This window comes from Nannobrachium achirus (genome assembly GCF_963921795.1).
Source record: "Nannobrachium achirus genome assembly, chromosome: 24".
Taxonomy (NCBI): Eukaryota; Metazoa; Chordata; class Actinopteri; order Myctophiformes; family Myctophidae; genus Nannobrachium; species Nannobrachium achirus.
In genome coordinates, this window is record NC_137831.1 from 20,450,142 (window position 1) to 20,462,512 (window position 12,371).

Below are 12,371 nucleotides of genomic sequence, written 5' to 3' on the forward strand. Positions count from 1 at the left end.
AGTCAGTCACGGTGGAGTCCTATTCACCGTGACTGACTGGTCTAGATCGACCAATCAGTGAACGGGGTGAAGAGCCTATCTGTCTGAAAGTAAAAACAGAGAGATGTGTCGGGACTCGCGGTGGAAAGCTCTTCACCGCGAGGAATGACGTAACGTTGTAGTTTTGTGACTCAAAAAGACTACACCGCGGTGGATAGCTCTTCACCGCGGTACCGACTCTGATAGAGGCTTAATGATGTCATTAATGATGATGTCATGAGTTAGCCAGACCAATCAAACACTTCGATTCTGTTGATTTGTCCATGATGTCATAGACACAGAGGCTTCCGATTGGTTTGCCATGATTTAGAACGCGTTTAGCCAAAAAAATTAGTACCGACCAATCAAACACTTATTTGGCCGGGGGAGCTGCTGATGGTGAGCCAGCTGTTCGTGGTGCTCATGGTGGTCATCAGCATCGCCTGGGTGCCCGTCATCGTGGCCATATGCATATTGACAGTAGGGCATTCACCAAATATTCAAATATTCGAATATCAAAGTCACTATTCGACGTTGTTCACTGAAGTCGAATATTCGCTTATTTTTTAAATGTTTTTATTGTTTTCTCTTTAAAAGATCTATAGTTTATAAAGCTTGGCTAGATAGGAAGTCATAAGAATGAGTTGTCAATGCCCCTGGTGGATGAATTTGTTAATGCTCTATACCAGGGCTTCTCAAACCTTTTTAGGCCGTGACCCCCAAAATAAACATATTTGAACTGGGGACCCCCACCCTGACAAGCACTTGGAATTGTAGGTATTACATTTAATGTTCGCCTCTTGCTTACTTAATATTTGACAGTTCAGCCAGTCCTGTCGAATATTTGAATACTTTGAGGTCGAATCATTCGAATACTAAAAATCACTATTCGTGAATGCCCTAATTGACAGTGATGTCATAGTTTGTCATACTCCTCCATAGTTTGTCATACTCCTCCTCATTAACTACATACAAGGACATCTGCCGTCGTGTTTGCACTGCTCACTTCGCACGGATGCGATTTTTCATTATAATGGGTGATGAGGCAGGAATAACAGACAACATTGTTTGTAAGGACCTGCTTTAATTATCTGTAAGTGATTCAAACAAATGTTTGTAACAAGTTTGTTTTGATAATAAAATAACATTCTGCATTCATAACAAATTCTCCGACGAGTTCTGCTTTTCAGAAATAAAACTACATTGCTGGCTACATGATCACAAATATAGATTATACTGGAAGGTGATGGATGGGGAGAGCCGGGGGGAGGGGGGGCGGCAGTGTTAGGGGGTACAGGTCAAGGGGCCGAGGACATGGAAGGGTCAGGTACATGTAGGACGGGGGGGGGGGGGGGGGGGTCTTCAATGGTTTCCAGGTCAAGGACCCCCTGGTAGAGAGAGAGATAAAGCAGGGACCCCCCGCATATAGAATTGTTGCAGATTTACACTTTTTCATAGATTTCATCTACGTGTTGACAGTGTATGTTAGAATCACGTTAATGTGACATTTGACCACATAAAACTGTCAATACTTGGCAAACTTGGCCTTTCACTCTGAACTGCTTTTTTCCCCCTCTACTACTCTTTGCCGAAAGTAGCCTATCTGCAAGGCGTTGTGAGCTTGTAGATCTGCTATTTCTGGCTTAAGTTCTCCTCGGAATAGGGATGCTAGGGTTCAAATGTAAAAAAAAAAAAAAAAGAAAGAAAAAACAAACATCCTATGACACAAGGATTTGCCGGCCCCCCTGCAGTGTCTCTGGGGACCCCCTATGGGTCACAGACCCCCTGTTGAAGACCCCTGATGTAGGAAGTTTAGAAATGCCTTGAGGGTGCTTTGCTTTAGTTTGTACAATTCTGCAAATGTCTCAGTAGTATTCCGCAAATGTCTCAGTAGTATGTACACAATATTAATTTCTTTTAAAATATAGCCAGGAACAGAAACATTCAAATCAGCTGTTAAGTGTTGCATTGTATAAAATACAAGTGGCAAACATAAAAAAAAGCATAAAAACAATTGTGAACAAAAAGTGACATTTATATCCAGTACAGCAAGATTTCTAAACCTCTGTGCAAAAGTTAGCAAATCCTATGACAGGAGTCAATTCCTCGGGCATTGGACTCTGCAAGTTTATCATATTTAGCAACTTTTGTTCTACATTGGTGCTCAAAGAAACAAAGAAACATACTAAAGAAACAACCCCATGTTTTGCGTACAGTTGGATTTTCTTGAATCTAGATTGAGATGGTTATCGGTTTGTTTTGAAACACGTGATGTACATACAAGTATCTAAACCAGAGGTTAACTGAACACCTGATTGAACAGAAAAGTAATTCGTTAGGAAGTTGAGAACCAGTCAGTGCACAGACCATAATACTCCTAGTGTGCACGAAGAGGACCCGGGTTCGAGTGTCTCTCTTCCCTTGGTTTCCTGTCTCTCAACACTGACCCATCTAAAACAGGGGTCTTCAACGTTTACCAGGCCAAGAACCCCTTAGTTGAGAGAGAGATTAAAACAAAACAAATATAAAATAAAAGTGCAATTTTGACTACTACAACAAAAGTCTAAAATAATGCAACAAAAAACCTTAGCAGTTCACTGTCATGGTAATCATTCATGCGCTACGTTTACAGGATGTGTGTTGCATTTGCCACAGCTCACTGTGTCACTCAGTCTATTCTTACACCAGGGGGAGGGGGGCTTCCAAAAACACAGTTAGACAAAGGTACACTGAAAAAATAATGGAAAATTGGACATTTCTTTTAGAAAAATAGGTAGAACCATTATTTCTAAATCCCTCTTTTATTAAAGGGATATTTCACTTTAAAAAAAAACTTTGGGCATTTTATCGTCTAATCAGGCTTTTGTGAACACCTTGAACAGATTTTAATTTGCTTGTTTCAATATTTAGATATTTCATGTAAATGTTATCAGGCCACACACTCCCATTGTAACTTCAAACTCTGTTTTAACCATGATAGATTCATTAAAAACACCCATTATTTTTTCTGTTGACTCGTACTACCCTCCTAATACGTGAGCAGGCTGTGTTTTTTCAATAACTTTTTTCATTTATTTGTAATAATTATTTGGGAAAATGGAAAAAATTCAATACAATAAAACATTATTAAAAATAAATGAAAAACGTTATGATAAAACACCTGCTCACATATTAGGAGGGTAATATGAGTCACCAGAAAAAATAATGGGTGTTTTTAATGAATCTATCATGGTTAAAATGGAGTTTGAAGTTACAATGGGTGTGTATGGGGAGTGGCCCTGGAGGAAGAGGGCCTGGTAACATTTACATCAAATATCTAAATATTGAATCAAGCAAATTAAAAACTGTTCAGGGTGTTCATAAAAGCCTGATTAGACAATAAAATGTCCAAAAGTTTTTTTGAAAGTGAAATATCCCTTTAAGCTTATTGGTACTTGTGACAAACAGGCATTTGAAAGCGTTGATAATTGCGTCAGGTGAGGCCTTCATGCAGTACATTGAGTGTGTTTGAATGGGACCACAGTAAAATGTTATTCTCCTGCATGGTCCATAGGGTTTTTACATGTAAAGGCTAGAGCAGGCTAGTAAAGCTATAAGGCTATTGAAAGGTGAGCTACGTGCTCAGCCCAAAATGTGAGCTATCTTTTTTCACTTTTTCCCCCCCTGGATATTCAAAAAAAGTGTATTTAATAAGTTAATGGAAGACCTCTTAAGCATGCATGGATGACATACCCGACTCCCAAACGATCATGTTGGGATGTCCATTGTCATTTCCCGCTATGAAAAATATTCAAAGTATTTTTCCATCAGTATGGAATACCTCTTGGCCATGCATTACATAAAGTTGATACTATGCATTTGGTTACATGGTAATTATATGTATTTGATGTCGCGTGATTAAAAAACAAAATATATTTTTCTAGCATGATTTTGTAAGTCTCTCGCTGTCGTACAATATTGATTTGTCAGACTGAGTTGTTGTAAAGTGAAGGGAGAAGCTAGGGAAGGATATCTGAACAGCACCACGCTTGTCTTCACATATTTGCCGAAGCAGGAAATTTCAGAACATGGACGCCATAACCTGCGGTTCTTTTGTTTTTGGGGGGAATCAGTTAGCATAAAATAGATCCTCCAGAAAAACGTGATTATGCGATCGCATAATTTCGCATAATTTCCTATTTTCTCGCAACTTTCACATATTCCCGCAAATGTTGCAAAATCCCGCAATTTCACCGCATAAATTCCCATAAAACCCCCGCATAATTCACCGCATAATCAAGGATTTTTGCCCGCAAAATCAAGGATTTTAGCCCGCATAATCAAGGATTTTTGCCCACGTTTTTCTGGAGGGTCTAATAAAAGTAGTTCAGTAGTCACTGTGATTTCTATGCATCTCTGGACACATAATCACCATTTTAGTTGATTTTCCTGTGACAACATTATTGCTTTCATTCATCTGTGTGCGTCTGATGTTGCTACAGGGTGTTCGCACAACCAATTAACATGAGCATTGTTATTACTTTTTCACTGCATTTGCCAGAGTTGATTATACTGTCCGGTTGGGTTGGTTAACAGCTGCGCTAATGCAGTTTACCAGTAGGCACTATACATAGAGTATGCATTCGCTGTTCCCTGAGGTTAATTACTGTACCAAGGGCAACAACAACAAATGCCAGTGTGATAATTGGTTCATCATCACACAACCATAGCCGTATGGCCCGATTTATACTCGGCTGCGAGTCGGGGGTTGAGCGCCATAAGACGGAACTACAAGCTGTTTGAGCCTGCAGATCTTCGGTGTGCGACGCAGTGCACAACCTTGTATGAATCAGGCATTACTCAATCACAAAGACAACGAGAAAATAACATTTGATCTCTGTAGCAGCGGCAGCCACGGCGGCCATGTTTGATATGCTGAGTTCCTTCGGCAACAAGGTCACTCGTGGTGACAGTTCAGTGCCTGCTGCCTGGTGGCCCTCGGGTTGACATCAACTATCAACCATAATTATTAGTTATCAGCCCTAGAGGTGATATCAGTTATCGGCCTCTTGATCCTCCCCCAGGGCCCAATAAAGGCTGGGCATGTGATAAAGCGTGATATACTATACACTCCAGACTACCAGTTGCTAAACACACTGGGCTATATTTTGATTATCTTAAGTACCAGCTCTTATGCCTTAACTTAAAGGCCTGTCCATACTGTCTCCGACCACCAAACCTTTCGTCGGAGAGTTCCAACTTTCCGACGTGCAGCTTTCCGAACTCAAATCCGGGGTGATGCTTTTCAGAAGATGCAAGTGACGTCATTTTGTAGTTGAACCGGACTTTCCGACCAAAGGTTTGGTGGTCGGAGACAGTGTGGACAGGCCTTTATGTTAAGGCATAAGAGCTGGTACTTAAAACAATCAATATAGAGCCCAATATTGCATGGTGTCTTTACGAGCTGCTGAAAAACGTTTAAACCGCGTGTCACTGTATTTTAGAGCTGAGAGGGATGTTTTGAAACGTTAGAAAAGGAGACTTGTTAGCTACAGTAGTCTGTAAGCATGCCAAGATCACGCCCGGTTGCCAAGTAATTAGCGCTGTGCGTGGAACATGCGACAAAAAACAAAACAAAACCACATGCATATCTCTTTTAGAAAGGGCACGTGCAGTGCCTCATTGCTGGCAGTGTTCTATTTACAAATATGTACATGGCATATGTACACGGCAAATGATTACTATACATATGTTAGTAATATAGTGTATAAATACCTCTGTATAAATGGACTTTATACATCTAAATCAGAGAATTGTAAGGTACTGGGGGTAAAGGGGGAGAGGGAGGGGTTTTATTCTGACAAGGAATGGAAGAAAGTCTAGAGTTTCAGTTTTTTCCTCTATTTTTTTAAATATCCTTTGCATATTGTGTCTCTTTCTTTGAACCCTGAGTCAAACGTGAGCAGACCTCCAAGTCCAGAGGGCAGCGTGGACTACTTCCCTGGAAGCCCGGGATCAGAAAGGGGCCTGGAGTGGAGTCCCGTCGTTCCTGAGCCGCCGCTGGGTGGCGGTGGCGCCGGCGGCGTTGGTGAAGGAGGCGTGACGTCGGGGAGCGAGGCTTGCCGCACGGACGGGAAGGGAGCTCTCGAGTCCACGTGGTTGCTTGGCTCGTGTCTGTGCTCCGAGACCGCGTCCCCCTCCAGCAGTTCAACAAAGGTCGCGTCCGGAAAAGTGTCAGTGTGGAGGAGGACTGGGCACGGTTCTTTGGGTTGGTTCTGTGTCTTTTTTTCCCCGGGCACGACCGGTGAGCAGCCATGCAGAGCATGTCGGAGAAGCAGAGGACATACGTGTCAAACAGAACACAGGTTCACTGTGTGATACTGACCGTTATACTCACACGATATTGACCATGATACTGACAAACACACACACACACACACACACACACACACACACACACACACACACACACACACACACACACACACACACACACACACACACACACACACACACACACACTTGAGATTTTTAAAACAACATATAGTTAGCGCTTACATACTGATGCTGACATGATATTAACATGATACTGACCCTGACACTGAATTGTTACCCTAACCATGATACTAATATGATACTACCATGATACTGAACCTGATACTGACATGATACTACCATGATACTGACATGATACTACCATGATACTGACATGATACTGACATGATACTGACATGATACTGACATGATACTACCATGATACTGACATGATACTGACATGATACTACCATGATACTGACATGATACTACCATGATACTGACATGATACTGACATGATACTGACATGATACTACCATGATACTGACATGATACTGACATGATACTACCATGATACTGACATGATACTGACATGATACTACCATGATACTGACATGATACTACCATGATACTGACATGATACTGACATGATACTACCATGATACTGACATGATACTACCATGATACTGACATGATACTACCATGATACTGACATGATACTACCATGATACTGACATGATACTGACATGATACTACCATGATACTGACATGATACTACCATGATACTGACATGATACTGACATGATACTACCATGATACTGACATGATACTACCATGATACTGACATGATACTGACATGATACTACCATGATACTGACATGATACTGACATGATACTGACCAGATACTGACCATGCTACTGACCATGCTACTGACATGACATTGACATGAAACTGACATGATACTGACCATGATACTGACATCATGATACTGACATGATACTGACCATGATACTGACTGATGTCACAGCCCTGTCACAGTAATGTGTGACAGGGATGTCAGGCCCTGGGATAACTAGAAAATTTGCAATTTGTGAAATTCCGAGTGTGGTTGCCCTGTGGTTCAAATCATATTTGAGTTTTGGGAAGTGAATTTCCATTATTTTGAGGGCTATGTTTGTTTACCAGTAAGTGGACAAACGTATGTTAATTAGTAAAGCCAAGCAGGGCCTTGGCAAGTCAGGGCCTGGTTTTGATGCCTGGGGATCTCCATATATGGGCATATGGGGGTACCCTAACAGGGCATCATCTGGGAATGCCCATACTGTATATGGAGATTTTATGTATTTTATCCTTTATAAATATCTCTATATTTGGGAAAAAGTTGAATTTTTAATTAAAGTCAGTGGGGAAATTATTTCACTAATAAATTAATATCAATTAAATTATACAACTTTTCTCTTAGCAAAATGTATGTGCACGATTCCCGATGAAGCCGGTCGATTTGACATATGGCGCGAGTGTGTGGCGCGAAAACTGTGGGAGGAGTAGGCGGACAAACTTTTGGTTACTCTAGAAACAGAGTATAATAATAAATAAAGTTTCCCTGCTGAAATCAGCGGTGAATTATAGGTGAATAATGACCGCTCCGCCCTATAATGCACAACTGCCTAATCAAAGGCTCAGAACACCTGCTGCATTCAGGCTGCGCTGCGTGAATTCATCCAACATGCTGTATCCAACATGTCAGCCATGTAGACAAACACACAGCGTCATTTACAACTAAACGTTGGCTCTCAAGAATGTTTTTAACTCATTAACTGCCAAAAACGTGAATCCCTTAAAAATCCCGTTGTACCACCCTGCCACGCCCGTGAATTCCGTAAAAAAAAAAAAAAAAAAAAAAAAAAAAATCTTTTTTTTTTTTCAAATTTTTTTTTTTGGACCCCAAAAACGTTAGTAGGCATGATAGCGATCGCGAAATTGCTTGTTTAACCCCCATACAACCCCCATACAACTCAGGTAGCAGACCTCCAAGCTCACAACAGTGTAAAACATAATGGCTGCTATCTCATGAATGCCTGAACGGATTTCCATTCGGATTTTTTTGTTTGAAAGCTGTGAGCAATGTGGACACACGTGGTGCATTATCTAGGCATGGGTGTGCATGATCCGTGCACTATGAATTACATGGAAGTCTATGGAGACGAATGGCAGTTAAAGAGTACGAAGGTATTGTTAAATGGCAGCATATGAGTTAAGAACATTTGAAGCGAGAAATAGACAACGCAGTAACCAAATATGGATTCTATTTGATTAACACTTCCTTGTTTGCGTCGAGGCGACGTTGCGCTCTTGCGGACGGCCAGTGCAACACTGTCACTACTGTAAGCAAGGAAAGTTTCGTTTTTTTTTTACTTGGGTAAATGGATTAATTTATTTAGTAAATAACCATGCAATAAGCGGGATAACATCTTTCTCAGCGGTGATTATCAAGTGATGACAGGAGCCCTTCAGGTTGATATGCCACCTCCGCTCCGCGTCCGTGGCGTATAAACCTGCGGGCTCCTATCACTCGATGATATCCCTTACTTACTATCAAAAAACAGAGCTTAAACTAAAAAAAAGAAAAAAAAACAAGAAAAAAAGAACTCAGAATAAGACGTGTACGGATTGGTGTCCGGAGCTATCGTTGTACCTGGGGCTGGGGTGGGGGCGGTGCAGGGCTGAGAATCAGCTCTGATTGGACGACGGACATGGGCGGGGCCATAGCGGCCGACCTGTGGTACTCCGGGGTGGAGGTGACGGTGCTGTAGGCTGGAGGTCCCGACACACTCTGTCTCTGGAGCAGATGGAGGATCGCTTGGATGTCTGAGGTCATCTGAGACTCCAGTCTAGGAAAGGACATTTGTTTTTTTAAATGACAGTAGCCATACGTACAGGTGTGCCGTTTCAACTCTTTGGTGTTTACTGTTCTTTTCCTGAAAATGTCCTGCAAATACATTCTTTCCACAGGTTTCTTTCCCTGTTTTGCATTTCACATTTTTATGGAGAATGGAGCGTATTTTTTCTGAAACTCAAATGGCAAGGGACCACTCTATTCCCATTGAAAAGCATATCCACCTTCCTTCATAGGTAAATTTAAACATCAAAGTCAGAGAAGGTCATGTAAATAGCAAGAATAGCTGATCTACAAACTCAATGTTCCGCAAATCCCATCAAGGCCTGCCAACATACATTTTAGTCGACTAAATATAGGATTTGGTAAATCATATGTAAATCTTATGATATTTGGGTCAACTAAAACTACCAAAATTAAAACATTTCAAAGACTATGACTAAAACTAGATGAAAAAAATGTGCTGTCAAAAAAAAAACACTGACCCCCATCTGAAAAGAGTTTGTGCCAGGGTCGCCCCATAAGAAAGAGTTGTGTTTGCAACTTTCCAAAGTATTCAAAATGTGGCACAAATGTTATCAACGATAATCCCGTTGTAAAAAAGAAGTCATCCGGGGAAACTGTACCCTGCCGTGCCATTAGCATTCTCTATGCAGGCTGACCTTATTCTTCCACACCTGTGTGTGTATGATCACATAACCAAATTTCAGGGGTGGAAAAAGTACTCAATGTTTAGTACTAGTAAGACACCTGACAAACAAAATTACAATCAAGCGGCAAAGAACACAACACTGAAATACCATTACTTGTCGTTGGTCCATATATCTGATTGCATCCTTATTTTGCTGCTGGCTGAATGCAACAATAATGTCGTCGTTGTCGGGTGGAAAACGTGTATGTCCAAAACCGTTTGTTTTGCATTTTTTAATTTTAAAAATGATTCAAACTAGTGAAAACAGCCGATCTATAAGCACACTGTGCTTGTAGATCAGCTGTTTTCACTACTTTTGTGCGACAGCCTTGTATGATGAAGCAGGGCTTTACTTTGCGAAAGAACATACAAATTTGAAACTTGGAGATACGAGGTTTCCACCCGACAACGACGATATGCAGCTCCAATTTACTCCTAACTTAAAAGCGGTGTTGATGCTCATTTCAAACACTAGAGGGCGTATCAAACCATAGAACCTCAGAATTGCTGCAGGTTGACCAGTGGGTGTTATAAGCTGCCCAAGGGAAATAAGCAATTTTGTCCCTTAACGCAAATGTAATTTATTAGAGGTGACATTTACAGTGAATTATAATAGTAATTCTATAGCCCTGTCCAATGTAATGGCTTAAAGAGTAGGTTAATCTTGCAGGGAGAGATCAACATGCACACTCTCAATGTTTGCAGTGTGAGTTAATCTCATCAGAGAGAGGGAGAGATAGTCAGGGAATATCTTCAGAAATAGTGTCAAATCCTGGAATAAATTCCTTACCAAAAAATGTCTTCACCAATGGGTTTGTAAAGGCGTCTAGTAAGACATCTCACAAAGACTGAAATTCAGTTTCCCTTGGAGAATCCTTTACAGCTGATGAAAGTTGCAGTCCCATTAAATTAACTATACAGGATAAAACACACCAATATAAATATGCTGTAAGTAGCATGTGAGGGGTCAAACTAGGGGTTTCTCATGATTCTGAATCCATTGCAAGCATTTGTTTTCCATGAAAAACATTCCTTGGGGTAAAGGCGGCTCCCACAAAACTGTGAAAAGTGATGACCCATCACTAAACCATATTTTTGTGGGTCCGTTTTTAGCCCAAGGAATGTTTTTTGTGGAAAACAAATGCTTGCAATGGATTCAGAATCATGAAAAACCTCTAGTTTGGCCCCACTTATGCTACTTAAAACATATTTATTTTGGTGTTTTATCCCGTATAGTTAATTTAATGGGACCCCAACTTTCATCAGCTATCAAGGATTCTCCTAGGGAAACTGAATGTCAGTCTTTGTGAGATGTGTTACTAGACACCTTTACAAACACATTGGTGAAGACATCTTGTGGTAAGGAATTTATTCCAGGATTTGACACTATTTCTGAAGATATCCCCTGACTAAGAGAGAGAGGGAAAAGAAACTGCTTTCCACACACTTCTCTACTTTATAAACCAATGTTTTGGTTGAACGGGATCCTTCAAACAGGATGAAAAGGGTAATCTTTAAAGAATGTTTATTCTGCTCACTGTGCAGTGCGCACGCTGGCTGACTCACATCAAAGCGTGCGCTGTGCAATCGCAAGCATCTACGGCAGGTGTCGAAAATCCCTGGCAGCCGACGAACCTTGCCATGTCAGCAGCTCGTGTAACGCCAAAGAAAACAGAACGGTATAACGCCTGCGTTTCTCTCTCCTCCTCCACTGTCATTTCCAGCCAGGGACATCAAATATCTAATATTTAATCAAGCAAATTGAAAACTGTTCAGGGTGTTCATAAAAGCCTGATTAGACGATAAAATTTGAATTAGACTTAGACTATATTATTTTTCTTACTACCGGTGTAAAAGCACATAACAGCTGTTTTATATATATTCTTTGGGTGCACCTGTTTCTGTCTCTCAAATCAATGCAGCCAATTTGCCTGAATAATGGAGAGGGAGGGCTGGGAGGCGGGAAAGGGGGGAGAAAAAACAAAACGTAAAGTCGGTAAATTGAAGAGACAGAATGAAGCGGGCGGGAGAGGGCATACGGCGGTCGATAAAGACATCCAGAAGTAAAGTGCCGTTTGGTGCATTTTAACGAAGTATAGCACCCCAAAACTCGCCATCCGCGCGTGACATTTCTCTGTTGGCTCTCTCTCTCTCTCTCTCTCGGATCCCACCGCTATCCCAGCACTGGGGCCGTGTGACGTCAGGAGCCTCTGGGATGTGTGTGAGAGAGTGCGTCTCGTGGGCACATGCTATTTATAGCCAATGCCTGCCTTGTCTGTCTGTCTGTCTGTCTGTCTGTCTGTCTGTCTGTCCTTCTGTCTGTCTGTCGCCTCCGCATCTGCACCAGAGTCCAGGGACATGCTGGGCCCCTGATCCAGCCTGGGAAAAAGAGTTGGAGAGGCCCTCATTGTGCGCTATAGAGAGAGATCTCTCTCTATAGCACGGCTGCTACTCAAAGATTTGCCATTTCA

The 12,371-nt window shown here is 41.5% G+C and overlaps 1 protein-coding gene across 1 annotated transcript in view; it reads right to left on the reverse strand.

The window, feature by feature from the left end:
- Nucleotides 1–5,990: 5,990 nt before the first annotated feature.
- The window catches only part of LOC308280136 (voltage-gated inwardly rectifying potassium channel KCNH7-like), a gene marked incomplete at both ends in the record, with an annotated part of 206,348 nt that continues 199,967 nt past the window's right edge, over nucleotides 5,991–12,371 (reverse strand). Inside the window, 2 exons of the mRNA XM_080720398.1 lie at nucleotides 5,991–6,194; nucleotides 9,009–9,204. Of these exons, the coding sequence (XP_080576524.1) occupies nucleotides 5,991–6,194; nucleotides 9,009–9,204 (400 nt within the window). The remainder of the gene's footprint in view (nucleotides 6,195–9,008; nucleotides 9,205–12,371) is intronic.